Source organism: Sphaerodactylus townsendi, linkage group LG03 (genome assembly GCF_021028975.2).
Source record: "Sphaerodactylus townsendi isolate TG3544 linkage group LG03, MPM_Stown_v2.3, whole genome shotgun sequence".
Taxonomy (NCBI): Eukaryota; Metazoa; Chordata; class Lepidosauria; order Squamata; family Sphaerodactylidae; genus Sphaerodactylus; species Sphaerodactylus townsendi.
The window spans coordinates 8,228,666-8,247,824 of record NC_059427.1 but is presented as its reverse complement, the minus strand read 5'-3'; the positions used below and the strand labels follow the sequence as shown (position 1 = coordinate 8,247,824).

Here is a 19,159-nt window from a genome sequence, read left to right as displayed (position 1 = left end):
GAGAAAAAAGCAGATAAGACAGCAGGGGTGTGTGCGCTAGATTTTAGGAACGTCCCCTGTGTGGTGTAGTGGTTAGAGTTCCCGACCAAGATCTGACAGACCCAGGTTTAAATCCGTATTCTGCCATGGAAATTTACTTCGTGACCTTGGGCCAGTCACACACTCTGCCTCATTGCCGTGTGGACAAATACTTAATTAGCAGAGTTAATGCAATAATGAGGCAGAAACCAGTTGCTTTACTGCAATAAACTTTACTTACTACAGGGAAGGGGAACTTGGAAGAAAAACAATAAACATCTTTCTCACTAGCTAGCACCAACAGCCAGCTTGCTTAGACTATTACATGGCTACTAAGCTATGGACTGACTGAACTGACCATGTGCAGAGTGCAACACAAAGCAGATACATCTAAAGCCTACCTGCAGACCTGCATGTAGCCCACCCAACCAAATAGGTATCAATTACCTGGTCACTGACTTCTGACCTCACTAACTAATTAGCATGCAACAATTAACTCCGTCATTACTGGATTGTGTGACTGGCACTTGCCAAATCCCATCACTCATCTACCTCACAGGGCTGTTGTGAGGGTAAACAGAAGGTTAGGATAGTGAGAAGAATGCTGGGACTTCGGTTCCGCACCGAGGAGAAAGGCGAGAAGTAAATGGAGCACATCACTCAAGCGCATGTGTAACCCCCATGCCCAGAATGGGTTGGCCCAGAATGGGTTGACCCAGTAAGGGGTGGAGACTCGGAGCAGCAGAGAGGCTGCAAGAGCTCTTTTGCAGAAGAAGCAAGGCTACCAGACTCGGACCTTGATTTCTATAAAGCCCCAACACCCTTGTTAGAATGAAATTTCAATATTGTTGGGAACTACTGGGAAGGTAGTTGTTGTTTTGCTGTGTTGTAAATGTTGGAGTTTATTGAGCCTTCAGGAGTTTCTTTTGTAGTTTGTAATGGGTAGAGAGTTCTCCTGGAAGACCTTCACTCATGTTGCAAATCCTGTTCATCAAGCCCTTGGAGTCTTCAGGAGCTGCAGCCAACTTGGCGAAGAAGATTTGGACTTGGCTTAATATCAGTAGACTGTAAATAGAAGGACTTGAAATGCAACCTGAACAGGACCTTGAATTGTAACGTTAAATGTTGATGTTTTAAAAGTGTTAATTGTAAAGAAAAGTAAACCATTTTGTTGTTTAAAAATTGTTGTTGCAACTCATTCCAAGTACTGCCCCACAGAACCCACAAGCTGAGGTTACACATGCAATGACAGTCTGTTTGGGTTTTGGCGAGCGGGATGGCTCGCTTATAAATAAGAGCCTTATTCGTTAAAACGAGGGTTATTGTTGTTGTTTTTCTTCCTGCGAGCAATGGAAAGGGTTAAAGCAACAGAGCGGTGTTTCCTGGCCTGGATGTACAGGGAGGGGAGAAACACTCAGGTCCTCCAGCTTCCTCCTTTTGGAATCCGGATTTGCTTCGGGAGAGCTGGAGGGCTCAGACTGGATCGAACCAGGGGGATTCCTGGAAGGGTAAAGAGCGGGGGGGGGGGGAGGGGGAGAGAGCGGGCAGGGCTGCGCGGGGATTCCCCGAGCAGGGCCGGGAAGGAGGTCAGGCTGGTCCCTTCTCTGGTCCCTCCCTGGGAGGTTTTCCAGCTCTGGATCCGGCCCCTGGAACTGGATTTCCAGCAAGGATCAGGAGCGGGTTTGGGTTTCCCTCCAGTCCGAGCACAGTTCCCCCTGCGGATCCCTACAGATCCCTACAGATCTTTACAGATCCCTACAGATCGAAACCGTGCTAAAGGGCGTCTGGGGGTAGGCGCAGGATTTGGTGTGTCATGACTCATGGGAGGGCATTGAACTGATGTGAGGAGCACAGCTGGTGACACAGAGAGGAGAGCGCCTGAAATTTTTAGATGCTCACTTTTACTGACCAAAAGTGAAGGGAATGCCCTGTGGAGTCCAGGCAGGGGAGAGGGAATAATATGTTTGAGCTATCATGGGATAAGAGGGCAACTCCTCCTATTGATTGAGAGCTGGCTAAAAAACAGAAAGCAGAAAGTAAGGAATAAATGGGCAGTGCTCACAATGGAGGAAATGGTAAGCCATTAGCTTAGTGTCTGTCCCTGGTAAATTGATAGAAAGCATTATTAAAGATAAATTTCTCAAGCATAGAGAAGAGCAAGCCCTGTTGAATAAGAACCCACATGGCTCAGTAACCTTTTAGAGTCTTTGGGAGTGTCAATAAACATGTGGATAGGACTCATCTGGTAGACTTTCAGAAGACTTCTGACTAACTTTAGAAGCATGGGATAAGCGGAGGAAGGAAATTAGCTGAGAAAGCAGAGAGTAGGAATAAATGGTCACTTATGTAAGCAGAGGGATCCCTCAAAGATCTGTACTGGGACTGGTGCTTTTCAGCTTGTTCATAAATGACCTCTGGTGTGTAGAAGGGGGCCACGTTTGTGGATTATTTAGGATAGTTAAGGCAATAATATATTGCAAAGAGCTCCAAAAGGATCTCTCCAAACTGGGGAAATGGGCTTTCAAATGACAAACAGGATTCGGTGTGAGCAAGTGTAAACTGATGCATATTTGGGCAAACAGTCTCACCTTCATATATACACTGATGGGATCTGAGCTGCCAGTGACAGACAATGAAAAGGATCTTGGGGTGGTAGTGGATAGCTGGATGAAAATGTCCGCTCAGAGCACAGCAGCTGTGAAAAAGGTGAGATCCATGTTGACCATAATTAGTCAAGGAATAGAGAATAAAATGCTGCTATTATATTGCCTTGGTGAAAATCCATGGTGAGACCATACTTGGAGTATTGTGTACTGTTCTGATCATTGCACTGAAGAAAGGATCAAGCTTGAACAGGTGCAGAAAGAGCAACCAAAAATGATCTGGGAACACCAGGAGCTGCCCTATGAGATGATCAGTTGAAAACATTTTGGAATTGGTTGATGTGGGTTTTCCAGGCTGTGTGGCCGTGGTCTGGTAGATCTTGTTCCTAATGTTTCGCCTGCATCTGTGGCTGGAATCTTCAGAGGTGAATCACAGAGAGAAGTCTGTTACTGTGTCCAGTGCCTGGACACAGTGACTGGACAATACACATTCTGGAATGTTCAGCTAGGGAACAAAGCAAGTTAAGGGGAGAAATGATAGAGGTCTATAAAATTATGCATGGTGTGGAGAGAATAGACTGGGAGAAGTTTTTTTTGTTGTCCCATGGTACCAGAACGCGCTGTCATCCACTGAAGCTGAACGGTGGGATATTCAGGACAGATAAAAGGAAGTACTTCTTCACACAGTGTTTAGTTAAATTGTGGCACTCACTGCCAAAGAACGCAATGATGGCCACAAATATGGAAGGTTTTAAAAGGGGAGCGGACAAATTCATAGAAGGCGGGACTGTCAGTGGCTACTGGTCATGATGAATGTTTACTCTCCCCAGTTAGGGAAGCAATAAACCTTTCTGCACCCGTTGCTGAGAAGCACAGGGAGGAGGATGCAGTTACAGTCATCCTGTTTGTGGGCTTCCTAGAGACAGCTGGTCAGCTACTGTGTGAACAAAATGCTGGACATGATGGGTCTTTGGTCTGATCCAGAATGACAATTCTGACGTTCATTTTCTGTCTGTTTTTTGCAGGGAGAAGTTGAATCTAGAACACTGATTCATTCCCACAGTTCTCCATAGGAAAAGCACCACCAAGTGATCACCCAATATGAAAATGCAGTGGAAAAGCAGGGGGGGTACTACAGGGGAGGTACCAGAGAGGACAGCAAAACCCCCACAAGTTCTTCAGGCTGGAAGTATTGGGGAAATCCTTCAAAGGAGACCAGAAGACCCCATGCATCAGCAGTTACCGGAAAGTTCCCTTTCCCTTGCCCAGTGGGAAGCCCAGTGGCAGGAGTTCCTCAGGACAGTGGAAAATCCTCAAACTGGGTGGGGAATCCCACACTTGCCAGAGAAACCTTCCCCGTGGGAGAATGCCAAGGACTTTCTGGCCTCCTTTGAGCAAGTGGCTGAAGCCTGCCAGTGGCCAAAGGAAGAGTGGGTGACCCGACTTCTGCCAGCCCTCAACGGAGAAGCTGAGCAGGCCTTTAACGATCTGGGTGTCACAGACAGAGAGGATTACGGGAAGGTGAAGGCGGCCATCTTCCAAGGCGACGCCTTGAGTCGGGAAAAGCAGCGCCAACAGTTCAGGCGTTTCTGCTACCAGGAGGCTGAGGGGCCAAGAGGGGCCTACAGCCGACTGCAGAAAATGTGCCGTGGGTGGCTGAGAGTGGAGAATCACAGCAAGGAGCAGATCCTGGAGCTCTTGATCCTAGAGCAGCTGCTGAGCATCCTGCCCCCAGAGATCCAAAGCCAGGTGAGGCACAGCAGACCCGAGAGCTGCTCCCAGGCGGTGGCGCTGGCCGAGGAGTTCCTCTCAAGGCAGAAGAAGCAGGTGAGGCCCTTGTGCTGGGTGGGTCCTGAGCACGGGAGGACCGAGGGTGGAGCAGGATCTGAGATCTCTGTCCATATCAGGGAAGAGAAGGGGAAGCGATAGAGTGATGCTACAGTCTCTTTGTCATTTGCTTGTGGATTAGGCTGGCTGCACACCCCTTATATTTTAATTTGGTTTTACAATTCTGGCCCCAAAAGGTATTCCTCAAAAGTTATATTAATTGAAGAACCCCTGTCCTGGTTTCTCCTTTTCACACAACAGTGGGCCTGCTAAGCTTGGGGCAGGGAGCAGAACCCTTCTCTTTCTCTCTCCCACCATCCAGTTCTGTCGGTCTGCCCTGAAAGGGTCCCTCTCTACCCCTGCAGGTCCCCTTGGAGGTGGCAGCTGGGAGCATCTCTAAGGCAGTCAAGGCTCCGTCTGAGAGTGAGCAGAAACATCCCTTGATGGCTGTCAAGGAAGAGGAGGATAGACAGCCCAGCCTGGCTGGTAAGGAGAGAGGGAAGCCTTTTGGGGCTGAGTGTCATGATCAGTCCCTTTTTGATTCAGCCATATGTCACCTCCCACCCAGGACCTGGGCACCTGCTTCTGTACAGACCCCCTCCTTTCCTTTTCTCAGACCTGTTATCAGTTCGTTAGCCACCTGCTATTGCATCTCTCTCAGTAGTGTGGAATGTAGGTTGTTTTGACCCTAGTGGGGGAAGGCTGTTTCTCCTTCCAGCACACCATGGAACTGGAGAGATGCCATTCCCCCTTGAGAGCTGGTCAGTGGGGCAGGGTAACAGGATGCAGGGGTGACGTGGAGTGCAATGATGTTTGCAATATTGGCTATGCTTAGTTCAATTGTTGCACCCCAGATTGTTCAATAACAAGGCTCTGGTTTCAGGTGACTTCCTTATTATGGACGAGCATCAGGAAACGAGCTTCTATTGCCAGAACTAAGCATAGCCAATATTGCAAGTATCATTATATCCCACAGCATCCCTATGTCCTGTCACCTCACCTGCCCTGATGACCAATTTCCAAGAGAGATGCAATGGCAAGTGGGGATGATCATGACACTGAGCCAGATTTGCAGCAAAAGATTTTTTTAAAGTTTTTTTTTTAATGGGAGGGAGTGAAATTTTCTGCAATCTGACAATGTTGCCTGAGATTCCTGCAATCACAGTCCCCACTATGGGGTTTCCTGGCAACCAAGGCACTAGATCTTTGGCCTCGGCAGTCCAGGCCACAGTGTCTGGACAGGGACCCAAATTGGTGAATAGGTGCAAAGCAGAGGGAAAGCCAAGAAGATTGACACAGGAGGTTTCTATGTGGAGACAAACACCTGTAATTTTCTTGGTAGTGCTTCAGCTTCCAATATGGTTCAGCAGCAACAGGGCTTTCACATGGCAGGTTCCTAGCTTGTCTTTTGATTTTAAAAAAATCACAAGGTGTTTCTCAAAATTCGAACTACAAAACAGTGTAAAGTAGAAAAAGTGACAGGAAAACTTCTCATCGGAAGTGAAGTCCCTCACTTTGGAGCTACCACAGAAAAGATCTTACTCTTGATCAAAACCAACACCTTAATGTATGCTCAGAAGTGAACTTGCATATGATGCAGACATTTCAGAACATCTGGAGCAGTGGTGGGATTCAAATAATTTAACAACTGGTTGTTTACAAGCACCATTTTAACAACCGGTTCTGCCGAAGTGGTGCGAACCTGCTGAATCCCACCACTGATCTGGAGTATTTTCCACCAACACACAGTCCCCTGTGAGCCCTTCTTTAAGCAGACAGATGTGCTTGTGTGGTTGAGGGGCAGAGAGGCTCGGCTTCCCTTTGTGACTTGCTCTCTTGAGAACAACTAGTCCCAGAGTTCCTTATATCTAGTAAACAGGAGAGAGGGCCATTGATTCTCAAGGACAGTAAGGGTGGCAGAGCTGACAGTTGTATTTAGAGACCTAAAATAGATGTCAGTATGACCTAGCACCCCTGTGTATACTAAACTGCCATTTCTGGCTGTAAATTCAAATCAGGCAACCAGAAGTATAAGGAAGAGAACTAAAAGCAGGTAAAATACACATAAGAACATAAGAAGAGCCCTGCTAGATCAGACCAGTGGTCCATCTAGTCTAGGGGTGGCCAACCTATGGTGCTCCAGATGTTCATGGACCACAATTCCCATCAGCCCAATTGGCCATGCTGGCAGGGGATGATGGGAATTGTAGTCCATGAATATCTGGAGAACCATAGGTTGGCCACCCCTGATCTAGTCCATCTAGTCTTATGGTAGCCACCCAGTTCCTCTGGAGGGACAAAAGCAGGGCCTAGAGGCCAAGGCTGAGGTTTGCTGCCTCAAAACCTGGAAGGTTTCCTTTAGTCACAATGGCTAGTAGCCACTGATAGGCTTTACCTCCATAAATCTGTCTAATCCCCTTTGAAAGCCAGTTGTGTCTGTGTCTATCGCTACCTTTTCCAGTAGTGAATTCCACATTTTAATCACTCGTTGGATAAAGAAGGGGTGGGTTTTTTTGTCCATTTTGGATCTGCTGCCCATCAGCTTTATGGGATGCCCTTGAGTTCTAGCATTTTGGGAGAGGGAGAAAGAGTGCTTTTTCAACACTAGCGGTTGCTCCAACTTTTCTATACCAGCAAGGTTTCTCTGCAAGAGAAATTGTCTTTGAAGATGATCATTCAGGATTTTGCAATGAAAAGGGCCAGAAGATTAAGACTTTAATGTGAGTTGCTTTGTTTATAAAGAGGTTTGCAGTTTAGACTTCCAGTTTCAGTTTGAGGAATTCCTGTACATCCCTCGAAAGAGCAAAGTTTGGGGAAGGAGCTCAGCCGAGACATGATGCCATGGAGTCAGCTTACCAAACCACATATTTCTTCTAGGCTTCTAGGCTTGCAGGTAGCCACACCTACAATGATCATAAGTCATAACAGCTGTAGGACCAATAGTCCACCCCACCAAACACCGTATAGAAGGAAGAGTTGCTTATATACCCCATTTTTCTCTACCTTAAGGAATCTTAAAGTGGCTTCCAATGACAATCTCTTACTCTCTCCACAGCAGGCACCTTGTGAGGTAGGTAGGCCTGAGAGAGTTCTGAGAGGACTGCAGCTAGCTCAAGGTCACCCAGCAGGCTTTATGTGGAGGAGCAGGGAATCAGACCCAGTTTTCTAGATTATAGCCTGCCAGTCATGTGGAGGAACAGGGAGGTCTTGATGAGGCTGCAATTTATAATAACATTTGGTTCTCAGTCATGAATACCAAAGAGTTACATATACATTCCCATTTAAGTGAGAAGAAGGGGGTGAAAGAATGTACATCCTAGGGCCTGACTGGGCAAAAGGTGGAACCAGCCACACTTGAGGCTGGAAACAGGTTCTGACAAAGGAAACCAAATATGCACAGATTAGTTAGGAGGGGTCAGTTTGAGAACAGGTTTCTTGCCAGGGTGGTAAATGGATGTCTCTGTTTTTTTTCAAGTAGGTGATATACAGGAAAATGGAAATGATGGGGGCCTTCAGGTGCTGTTTTTGGAAGCGTACAAGAATGAAGACATTAAGGGAAACTTCAGCAATCGAGATGAACAAGAGAGGCAGGAGAAAAGCCACATGGTGGGGAAGGAAGATAACCCCATCCCTTGCCAAGAACAGGACATCCAGGAAATCCCAGTACAAGAAGAAAGGACAACCCAAACAAGAAGGATCAAAGGCAACCATGCTGACCTAAAAATCGAAACAGGGGAAAATCAAAATGAAGCCATGGAGTTTGGAAAGAGCATCAGTCAGAGCATGAACTTTATTTTATATCAACCAATTCACTTAATAGAAAAACCATATAATTGCTCAGTGTGTGGAGAGAGCTTCAGTCGGAGAACAACCCTCACATCCCATCAAAGAATTCACATAAGGGAAGAGCCAAAAAAAATTGCAGAGTATGAAAACAGGCACAGTGGAAGATCACATCGTCACAAGCATCAAATAATCCACACAGATAACCTGTTTCAATGTTCAGAGGTTGAAAAAAACTTCAGTAACCTTACTGCACAGCAAAGAAAACACACAGTAGAGAGGCGGCATCAATGTTCAGTGTGTGGTAACAGGTTTAGAAGAGCATCACACCTTCAGCAGCACCAGACACTCCATACAGGGGAAAAACCATTTCAATGCACAGAGTGTGGGAAGAAGTTTACTCGGGCATCATCCCTGCGACAGCATCAAAGAATCCACACAGGAGAGAAACCTTACGAGTGCTCTGAGTGTGGACAGAGATTTAGCTTCAGTACCCACCTTCAGCGGCATCAGACAATCCACACAGTTGAGAAACCATACCAGTGCTCAGAGTGTGGAAAGGCCTTCTGTCATCTCATAGGCCTCACTGTGCATCAGAGAGTCCACACGGGAGAGAGACCTTACAAATGCTCGGAGTGTGGAAAGAGGTTTAGCCATTCATCCTACCTGCAAAAGCATCACCGAATCCATACAGGGGAGAAACCTTATGAGTGCCCTGTATGTGGAAAGAGATTCAGTTTCCGCTCTCGCCTTCAGCGGCATCGACAAATCCACATTCCAAAAGCTATGTAGCTACTCAGTTTACAAGGGCTTTTCTGCTAAATCAGAATTGGTGACTCAGGTGTCCCTCATATCATGTAGTACCTTTAATCAACATTGGCTGATAAACCAGTTGCAGCCATTCCTCAGAAAGCATGATGAGGCCACAGTGATCCATGCTCTGATCACATCCAATTATTTTAATAGACTGTACATGGGAATACCTTTGGAAACAGTGTGTCAACTTCAGCTGGATCAAAAGGGGACGGGATTGATTTGTGAGGGATTGATTGCAGAGTTGGAAACAGCTCCATGCTGGAAGAGCTGTACTGACTGCCCATCTGTTTCTGAAGACAATTCATAGTGCTGGTTTTTACTTTTAAGGCCTTTGGTAGCTTGAGGCCAATGTGGTGTAGTAGTTAAGAGTGGTGGACTCTAAACTGGAGAACCGGGTTTGTTTCCCCATTCCAAACTTCTTCGTCTCCTCCTCCTCTTCTTCTTTTACTTTTCTACTTCTTCTGCTTCTACCTGGACTTCTACCTACCACAGTACTGTCTATCACAGTGGTGTCTTATATAAAGCCCAGGGACTGGATCCAGCCCTATTAGAGGGTTTATTGGACCTCCCAATCTGACCTGGCGAGCACACAACCACCCCACTGAAGGCTCACCAGCTGAGGTAGTTCCCTCCCCCACAGTGCCGACCATCTTCCCCAGTGCTGATCATCAGCTGTAGAGGCCACCTACCCCCTAGCCTGGCCTGACCAAGTCATATCTGGTCCTCAGAACAAATGCATTTGACACCCCCTGGGACTCAAGCCCACCTGTGAAGATGTGCTTCACTTTCGCAAATGAAGCAGGTGGAAACTAAGGGCAGGGTGTTTTCTCTGGTGGTCCCTCAGAATGCACTCCCCTTGAAACTCACCTGCTATCTGCTTGAATGTCTTCTAGGCTCCAAGCCAAATCGTATCCTAACAGTAGTGATTATTGTTCCTTCTTTCTGGTCCTGGTGTTGTTTGTGTGTTTTTGTTGAATTGTTTTATAATTTAAGTATTTTCAACTGGTCAAATGTTTTTGTGTTCACTGCCACAAGGACCCTGATCAGGTGGAAAGGCAGCACAGAAATATTTTAAATAAATAAATAAATAAATTGTTTTTTCAACCCACACTTTGAGTGGGGGTTATCTTTTCAGATGTTTTTATTGGTTACTTCTAGTGTGAGGTCTACTTCATGGATCACTTTAGTTTTACAATCTTCATATGTCCTGGAGCTTGTTTCCATTCCTTGTTTTTTTTTAAAAAAAATATTGGTAACGTTATTTTAGATGTAAGGATTCTGAAGAAGTGTCAAAGAAACCTCCCACAGAAATAAAGAAAATATACCTTATGAGCACCAAATAATTCACTCAAGAGAGAAATCCTATGTATATTCAGGGTGGGGAAAGAATACCTGAGTGATTGTCTTTCTCGGTATACCCCCAAAGATAACTGCAAGCAGCAAATGAAAATATTCTGGTAGTTCCTAGCTCAAAAGTTGTCCTTTTTAGCCTTGGAACCAACTTGGTGGAATGCTGTGTCCAGTGAGACCAAAGATCTGCATGATCTGATGTAGTTCTGCAGGGCCAATAAGACAGAGCTGTTCTACCAGGCATATGGCTGAAACAGCGTTTGGTTACATCCTGGCCTCCTTACCATCTGATCCACCCTCTTTTTTCCTTGGTGATTGGTTCTGTATGGTTCAATGCCATTGGTATGGTTCGATTCCGTGTTTCATTGTAAAATGGAATTTTAAATGTTGGTAGCCACCCCCCAAGTCCACAATGGGAAGGGCAGAATTTAAAAAGAATAAAATAAATATAAATATATTAGCTCAAAGAACTCACATAGGACAGAACACTGCAACACTGTATAAATCAGGGGTCGCCAATTCCTGCAACCCTCACAGAGGAAAGGTCCTACTGATACATCTTATTGATAGTCTCCTTAAATTTGAGATTGAAAAGGAAGACCAGACTTCCAGCTCAATGTTATAGCCTAAGGATTTTCTCAATTTTAAAAACCATAACTAGGGATAAAATTATTATTTTCAGTCATATATGGATAGTAAATTAATGTACCTTGATTCTGTAACAAGGAAGATTCAGATTCAGATCTATTCATCTCGGCTTGTAATTCTCCATGAAACCACATTCATTAAAATAAGAGCAACTGTAATCTCTCTGCCTCAATGGTTGGTAAAGGGTGGAAGAAGTTGATAAGAGTTGCTTGTCCCGCAAAGGGAGGAGAGAAACACTAACGTTTTCCAACTTCCTTCTTTTGGGATTTAGGCCCAGATGGACTGGGGTATGTGTGCGCATAGAAAGGTAAAGATCTGAAGGGCAAAGGAGGGGACAAGTCCTTCAGGTTAGGCCACCCCGCAAGGGTGCCTCTCAGGGTCCTGCATGGAGAGTAGGGCTGGGAAGGGGGCGGTCAGACAAGCCCCCTCCCTACTCCAAACTCCAGGTTGACAACTCTGGATCCAGCCCCTGGAACTGCAGGTAGATCTTCATCAGGAGATTAGGTTTCCCTCTCTAGCCCAAGAATTCCTACCTGGACTCTGTAAATCAAAACCTTTGTTGAACGTCCAGAAACAGGGCAGGCTGGATCAGTTGAGACATTTAGCTGTTAGAGGTTCCTGAACCTGGTGGCTCTCCAGGATGTTCACATGGACTTCATACTCTTATCAGCTTCCTTCTGGCCAGCATGGCCAATTGGCCATATTGGCAGGGGCTGATGGGATTTGCAGTCCATGAACATCTGGAGAGCCGCAGGTTGCAGACCCCTGCTCTAGCGCATAGACCATTGAGGGCATCTCTGCAGAATATGGCATGGGAGGAGAAGGCTCTGTAGTTGGTGAGGGGGAATAAAGCTGGACCCATGGAGCCCCCTCTCCAGTCTGAAAGAGAGAGGAGGGTCCCTGTCCACTGTCCAGTGAGTCCACTTAGTGAGTTGCTGCAGGGAACCAGAGGATAATTAAATCCTTTGGTCAAATCTTGACACTGTGGAAGGATTTCACTATATGGTCTCCTCAAAAGAATATTTTCCCGTTATGATAAATGGGACATCACTGGAGCAAGAGGAGGTGTACTGAGGCGAACCTGGTTTAGGAGACATCTCAGGCCGCTCATTTCGCCACAACCTCAGTCTGACTTCTCAGTGAGACCGTCCTGACTTCCGCCCCTCCTCTCCTGCCCTCTCTTCTTACTTTCTGTGGTGATTCAGTTTAGCAAGGTTGCCAGCCCCATGTTTGTAAATTCTTGGAGATGGAGTCCGGGGAGGGGAGGGTCTTTTACAGGGGTATACAGCCCAAGTCTAACCTCCAAAGCTGCCCTTCTCTCCAGAGGAAAGGATTTTGAGTCTGGAGATCAGCTGTAATTCCGGGAGGTCTCCAGTCCTCACTAGCAGGTTGGAAAGCCCTATTGAATAGGGAAGTTTTATAGAAGAAAAAATGAAGATTCAAAATGATACTCCATCAGAGTTTTACACCTTACTTTGGTGACCATGTGATTCATGCCAGACCTTACTTGGCTTGCCAACTCCAGGTTGGGAAACTTATTATTATTATTGTTGTTGTGGTTGACAAATCAGATAACAATAGTCTAAAACCCGATGTTGGTGGCACCTGGTCTGAAGGTTGGGAGGGGCTGGCAGTGCCCAAGATTATTATTATTATGATGGAACCTATGCAGATGCACTTCGTGTGGGTATAATGCCATGGCATAGATTCCACTTTCCAAAGTGGCCATTTTCTCCAGGTAAACTGATCTCTTTCACCTGGAGATCAGGTGAAGTCCCAGGAGATCTCCAGCCACCACCCGGAGACTGGCAACCCTAAACCTCACTGGGGCGGGGTACGGTTAATAGTCTAGAACCAAAGAGGGACTATGTTGCAGGTGAAGATTTTCTAACCATGGTGTAGTTCTGTGGCTAACAATTCAAATTCACAGTTAAAACTCACTCCAGTCGCATATTCTCTGTAAACCCTTCAGATCTGGTTGTTTTAATGTTGTTTCTGTTCCTTGTGATTGACCGTAACAGCCTTTGGCTACAGGCAATAGATGTTAGCACAGAAGTGCACTGAATGGCTTCACTTTTCACTCTTCCCCTTCGCCTACAAATGAGGATTGTAATACTGGCCAACTCCACAGGAGTGTTGGAAGAGTTTCTGAGTCAATGTACACAAATCACTTTGAATACTCTAAATAACTTTAAATATCACAGTGGGCTACAGGTCATATCGAGATGCAGCTGGCAGCCTCCAACCAAAACACAGCAGTGAGAGAAGATATCGGACCCCACACTACATATCCGAAAGTTTTGAAATGGAAAGTGGGGGGGGGAGCACCTTAGTGGAGCCCTCCAGGAGTCATGATGGAACTGTCCAATTGGGCTTTGTGGTGAGGGGGCAGAGTTGCCTATTGCCTTTTTTTGGGGGGGTGGATATGGTGACATAGCAGGGTTTGTTTCTAAGGCAGACAAGCGTGTCTGGGAGTTCTGATAATTGAAGGCCTAGTTTCTCTAATAGTCATGTGGATGGGGTTTGGATCGAAACCATGGCAAAAGTGTATGTTTGTGCATGTGTGTGTAGGGGGGGAATCTTTCACCCTGCCCAATTTCCCGTGTGAAATGGCCCTGGAGAGAGAGTGGATTTGCCCACCAAGATAACACACAGGCCTTAATAGGAGTCCCTGTATGTTTTCCCAGTTGGGGCAGAGAGGCTTCATCACGTCGTATTGCACTCCCAATTTGAATTAGGGCCCACATACTTTTTCTTTATGTGGAGGGATATCTAGAAAAACACATATATTTATTATATTTATATGCTGCCCTTTCCCTTGCATAGGGTATCTTTCACACAAGTTACCAATTGGCCATGCTGGCAGGGGCTGGTGGGATTTGTAGTCCATGAACATGTGGAGAGCAACAGGTTGCAGATCCCTGGTCTAGAGGAAGTGGGTAGAAAATTAATGCGATGGTTTAGAGACTCTGAAAGATTGTGATCCAGGATGAAAATAGACAATTTGAAGAATGTATGAGGTTCAGGGAGCACAAAGTATATACACACACACAATGCTAGAGAACTATGCAAAAGGAAATAATTATTGTAAATTTATAAGTTGTTTTTGTTTGAATGTAATACACTGAATGAAATTGGAGACTGAGGGAAGTCCCATATATTCAGTTCTGATTTCAGGTTTATGAGAATTTTCTGTTGCTGAGAGTTTTAAATGTGTATGAAGTAGGTTTTTAAGATATGCTGTCTCTTGACTGCCAGCCAATAGTTGTGCCATTTTACATACAGTTATATTCTGGTTGCACCAGCCCCCAAGTATTGTAAATATGGCACACTGGATTTGTAACTGGAACTTTTCCCGCAGTCCAAGCATTTGAATGGCTGTTCACCAGCGTGAATTTGCTGGTGTGGGAGCAGATTCGAGCTCGACTGAAACCTCTTTCTATACTTCCCACACTTCTATGGCTTCTTCCCTTGGTGGAGCCTCTGATGCCGGGCAAAACTTTGGCTGTGGCTGAAGCTCTTGCCGCACTTCAGGCACTTGTGTGGTTTCTCACCTGTGTGAGTTCTCTGATGGATGATGAGGCTGTTGCTCCAGCGGAACCTTTTCCCGCAGTGAGGGCAATCATATGGCTCCTCTCCTGTATGGATTCTCTGGTGCCGAAGGAGGGTCCACTTGCAGGTGAAGCCTTTCCCGCACACAGCACATGTCTTCTGTTTTTGTTCAGTCAGCATGTCCTGGTTGGCGGAGATCTCGTAGAGGAGGCTTGGAAGGGGCTGGAGCTTCCGTTGCCTGGGTTTGTTTTCCTCCAGTTCCTCTGGGCCACCAGGACTCCCAAAGCCCTCTTCTTCCTTCTTGCTTCCCTCCTGTGGTTTCCACCCACTCTTACCCCCCAACGCACCACCTGCGCGAAGAGAATTACCACATTAATGAAAAAAGGTCATGCTGTGCAGGGGGGAAAGGTAACAAAATCAGAATTATTGGACATTTAGTCCTGACAGAAATGAGACAAAAGATGTTTAGTTGTCGATATGTAGTTGCCTTCTACTGAGTCAGTTCGTTGGACAATCTTGTCAACTCTAACTGGCAGCGGCTCTCCTGTCTCCCGCTGAGGCCTTTCCCATCACTCGTCACCTGATCTCTTTAACTGGAGATGCCTATTTCTCCACAGTGTGAGACCTTTGGGAATTCTTACATTGTTTGAAGATATTACCCAAATGTTAATTGACAAAATCCGATCACCCTGTAACTTAAAACCACATAGAAATCCGAACGACAAGGCTCTGGAGCCTGATGGTGACTGTTATACTCTCAAACGCCTGCTTCGTGGAATGTATGCCAGATACAAACTTTCAGGCTCCAACTATCTCCAGTGGAATACTTTCCCCTGTGAGATTTATTGATTTTGATTTGATTTATACCCTCACTTTTCTCTTTTGTAAGGAGTCTCAAAGCAGCATACAAACTCCTTCCCTTCCTCTCCTGACAACAGACACCTTGTGAAGTAGGTGGGGCTTAGAGAGTTCAGAGAGAACTGTGACTGGCCCAAGGTCATCCAGCAGGCTTCATGTGGAAGAGCAGGTAATCAAATCTGGTTCTCTAGATTAGAATCCACCACTCTTAGCCACTGCATCCCACTAGCTCCAGGGAGCCAAAGATTTCTACGGAGCAAGAACTTCTTACCGAAAGATGGGGAATCCTCTTTAGTCTCCTCTTTGACCTCCTTGCCAAGAGGCCCCCGATCAAACTCCACAGGGAAATTCAAGGCTTCTTCCTTTACAAGCCCCAGTACCTGAAAGAATAATACTAAATGGAAAACATTTGGCATTTATAGAACATTCTCAGTGTCCAAGCCGCTTCACACAATTTGGTACAGACTTGCAAGAGCCCTGTATGGCAGACCAGGACTATTCCCTATATTGCAGAGGGGGGATTGGAGCTGAGGGAGAGAGACTTGTGACAAACTGCCTAGAGGCAAGATTTTAACTGCGGACTTCCTGGATCATGGCTCACTCTCTTACCTACCATGCACCAAATAAGAGCCTGGCTGACTAAGGAACCCCATTTTGTGACCCTCCTGCCTTATCCAGACATCCACCCAGGACTAAGATAAAACCCCTCTCACCTCCTTTTCCCGTCTCCCAGTCTCACTTTGCACCTGCAGGAAATCCTCGGCCAGGGTTACCGCTTGAGAGCAGGTCTCTGGACCATGTTCCTTGACCCAGTTTTGCATCTGCGGGGGCAGGATGGCCAGGAATTGCTCCAGGATCAGCAGCTCCAAGATCTGCTCTTTCGAATGCCTCTCGGGCTTCAGCCACTGATGGCAAAGAAACCAGAGGCGGCCACAGGCTTCACGGGGCCCTTTGGACTCCTCATAGCGGAACTTCCGGAAGAGCTGGTGCTGTGTTTCCCAGACAATGGTGCCCTCACTGGCTGGCTCTTCCTTCACTCTCCCAGAGCTGCTGCAGTCTGGACTGCTGTGACTTTCTTCCAAAATTTGTTGGGCAGTTCCAATAAGGCCAGGTAGAGGTCTGGCTGCCTGTTCTCCTGTCCGCTGTGAATTAACCAAAACTTTTCTCTCAGGACAGGGGAGAAAGACCTTGCTGTTCTCCCACGCTGTCTCAGTCAGCCGTTCATTGTCTTGACTTTGCGTGCCTTTGAGGAACGCCTGCCACTGGCTGCCCCAATACTGTGCCAACTCCCCCTTGCCCGGCTCCCGCTTCATCTGCTCTGCTGTCCATCTCAGAAAGCATCCAAATGTCTGTGCAACATCTGTGGTTTCTTCTGCCTTCCCCAGTGTGGGGCCTGGTGAGCATTTCATCTCCACCTGCAGCCACTGTTCAAGGGCAGCCTGGAACTCCAGATGTGGGGACAAAGATCCTGCAATGGCCATGTCCCTGTGTTCAGCTCAGCTTGGTCCCTTCTTGGCAAAATGTGAGAGAAAACAGCCCACTCTGGGGCTTCTGCCTTCAGTCACTAGCAATACAAGCGGCAGCTTATCTATGGAGCGATGGGGAGTCCTGTTAACATAGCCCTGCAGTCTCATCAGCTAAAGCAAAGTCTCATGCAGGCTTCCTTTGTATTTCCAAAATTTAAACAATGCAAAACAGCTCCATTTTTTCTGTACCCTGTAAAACAAAACAAAAAAACAGCTTGCAAAAATCATGATAGCAAGTATGTCAAAAGTGGGAATTCCTGATCTGGATGGCCCAGAGTAACCTGGTCTTATCAGACCTCAGAAACTAAGCAAGATCAGACTTGGATAATATTTGAATGGGCAGCCACTAAAAAAATCCAGAGTTGCTATGCCATGTTAAATGCTTTTAATCATAATGTGTGTAAGTCACCCTGAACCTGGTGTTAGTCAGGAAAGGGGGGGCAGGGCTATCAAATTTAATAAAATATAATAAATAAAAAATATGCAGAGGCAGGCAATGGTAAACTGCTTCTGGATGTCTCTTGCCTTGAAAAACCCTTGAGAGCTTGCTGTTATGTAGGTTAGGCTGAGATTGTGTTGGGTCAAGGGACATCGGGAGAGCTTTCATGGCAGAGCAGGGTTCATGGAAGAGCAGGGAATCAAATCTGGCCATCCTAGGCGCTGGCCCAACACTCTAACCACTATGACACATCTCTATATAGTTACTGAGGTTATCTGTGTTGCTCTGCAGTAGAACAGCTACTGAGTCCAGTGACACCTTAAAGACCTGCAAGATGAACTTTCAAAAGCTTATACCCGTAAAATTATGTTAATCTCTATAGTGATATGGGACTTGAATCTAGCACCTTTCTACATGCTGCTTTTCTACCATATCATGGGTTTCAAAGTGACTTAGAATGCATTAAATATAAGGAATGTAGGCGGATCTGTGAGGATCCACAGTGACAGGTAGAAAATCCTTTGGGTCTCTGTCCTCTCCCCCTCTCTTAACCAACTGAATTGTTTTCAATCCTAGAGATCCTATTTGAGTGGAAAGACAGCATTAAAATGTTTTAGATAAATACATTAAATACTCTGGTCTTGTAGAGCACACACACACACTTGGGTTCATTCACAAAATGAGATTTATTCATTTGTTTTATTTCCTATACATTTACCTCCTGCCCATCATGAACGCCTCTAGGCGGGGCACAATAATAAAACACCATAAAAATATAATGTGCCTCTCTACTGGAGAGGCTCCTAACCAGGAACCTTGTTTGCGGGTTTGTTTTATTTGTTTGCTTCATTTACACCCCGCTTTTCACCCCAATGTGGCCCAAAGCAGGCTTTGGGGTTTTGCAAGTTGTTGCAAAGGATATCAGCCAGCTTCTCTTGGACCATTTAGCAAGCACAGGTCTCCACCCGTAATTTCACCCTCCCACTGAGAAAACCTCTTCGAGGAAGAAATTGCTAGGTTCCTATTAAAAGCACAGAAACTGGTACCGACGCTTAGATTTATTTTAAAGAGAGGAAAATTGGGGGTGGGAACTGGGGGCTGACTTTTGTTCCAAACCCCCACCCACCCACCCACAGCTAATATTTACCTTCCTTCTTTTTTGCAACGCACCCTCACCCCCCCCTCCCCTCCGTATAATTTTAACATACCTGCCAACCTCTCCGCTCTTGCCTTGAAGACAGAAAAAACCCCAACAGCATCACCTCGCAGGAAGTGGTTTTCAGTTGTCGTCTGACACACCCCTCGTCCTCCTCTTCCCCTCCATTTCCTGCCTGTCTAGCCACCTGGAGCTCGGTGGCGAGTTGAACCACTGCAATAGGGGGCTGCAACCTGCGGCTCTCCAGATGTCCATGAACTACAATTCCCAACTGGCCATGCTAGCAGGGGCTGATGGGAATTGCAGTTCGTGAATATCTGGAGAGCCGCAGGTTGCAGACCCTTCACTGGAAGATCAGAGAGGGCAGAGCAGGGGCGTATCTCTAGAGAAGGGCGGCCCCTCCCCGCCAGCAAAACCTTTGACCCCAGTAGACTTCTCATGACCTGGTCTCTAGTCTTCCTGCAACAGACCCTCTGAAACTACCTCCGTGGGTGGCTGCAGGAGCTTCGACTCTGAAAGCGCATACCCTGAATCCCCTGATGGCCTCTTAGGTGCCCCCTGTGCACCAATCTAACTGTGAAGT

General features: G+C 46.4%; 2 protein-coding genes across 4 annotated transcripts; one reads left to right on the top strand and one right to left on the bottom strand.

Moving 5' to 3' along the window:
• Window positions 1–1,395: 1,395 nt before the first annotated feature.
• On the top strand, window positions 1,396–10,157 carry LOC125428653 (zinc finger protein 436-like). Of its 3 annotated transcripts, none has more exons than XM_048489134.1 (4): window positions 1,396–1,526; window positions 3,647–4,370; window positions 4,814–4,934; window positions 7,924–10,157. In XM_048489134.1, the coding sequence occupies exons 2-4, from the start codon at window positions 3,723–3,725 to the stop codon at window positions 9,021–9,023; spliced, it is 1,869 nt and encodes a 622-aa protein (XP_048345091.1). In that variant the 5' UTR covers window positions 1,396–1,526; window positions 3,647–3,722; the 3' UTR covers window positions 9,024–10,157. The 3 variants fall into 3 exon arrangements, with proteins under 3 accessions (XP_048345091.1, XP_048345090.1, XP_048345088.1); XM_048489133.1 differs by having other exon boundaries at window positions 3,647–4,448; window positions 7,927–10,157; XM_048489131.1 differs by having other exon boundaries at window positions 3,647–4,448.
• A 3,959-nt stretch (window positions 10,158–14,116) lies between these two features.
• LOC125428772 (zinc finger protein with KRAB and SCAN domains 1-like) lies at window positions 14,117–18,782 on the bottom strand. Its single transcript, XM_048489404.1, has 4 exons — window positions 18,629–18,782; window positions 16,169–17,171; window positions 15,727–15,835; window positions 14,117–14,947 (listed from the first exon to the last, which is right to left on the bottom strand). Exons 2-4 carry the CDS (start codon window positions 16,934–16,936, stop codon window positions 14,502–14,504), a joined length of 1,323 nt encoding a protein of 440 aa, XP_048345361.1. The 5' UTR covers window positions 16,937–17,171; window positions 18,629–18,782; the 3' UTR covers window positions 14,117–14,501.
• Between the last annotated feature and the right edge of the window lie 377 nt (window positions 18,783–19,159).

Bases quoted from the DNA above. Each gene is read 5' to 3' on its own strand.
- LOC125428772 (XM_048489404.1), bottom strand. From the start codon at position 16,936: ATGGCCATTGCAGGATCTTTGTCCCCACATCTGGAGTTCCAGGCTGCC. The intron at 15,836-16,168 runs GTGAGAGGGGTT...TTATTCTTTCAG, and splicing joins CTGGGAGACGGGAAAAGGAG to GTACTGGGGCTTGTAAAGGA. The intron at 14,948-15,726 runs GTAAGAAGTTCT...CTCTTCGCGCAG, and splicing joins AGAGGATTCCCCATCTTTCG to GTGGTGCGTTGGGGGGTAAG.
- LOC125428653 (XM_048489131.1), top strand. From the start codon at position 3,723: ATGAAAATGCAGTGGAAAAGCAGGGGGGGTACTACAGGGGAGGTACCA. The intron at 4,449-4,813 runs GTGAGGCCCTTG...CTACCCCTGCAG, and splicing joins TCTCAAGGCAGAAGAAGCAG to GTCCCCTTGGAGGTGGCAGC. The intron at 4,935-7,923 runs GTAAGGAGAGAG...TTTTTTTTCAAG, and splicing joins TAGACAGCCCAGCCTGGCTG to TAGGTGATATACAGGAAAAT.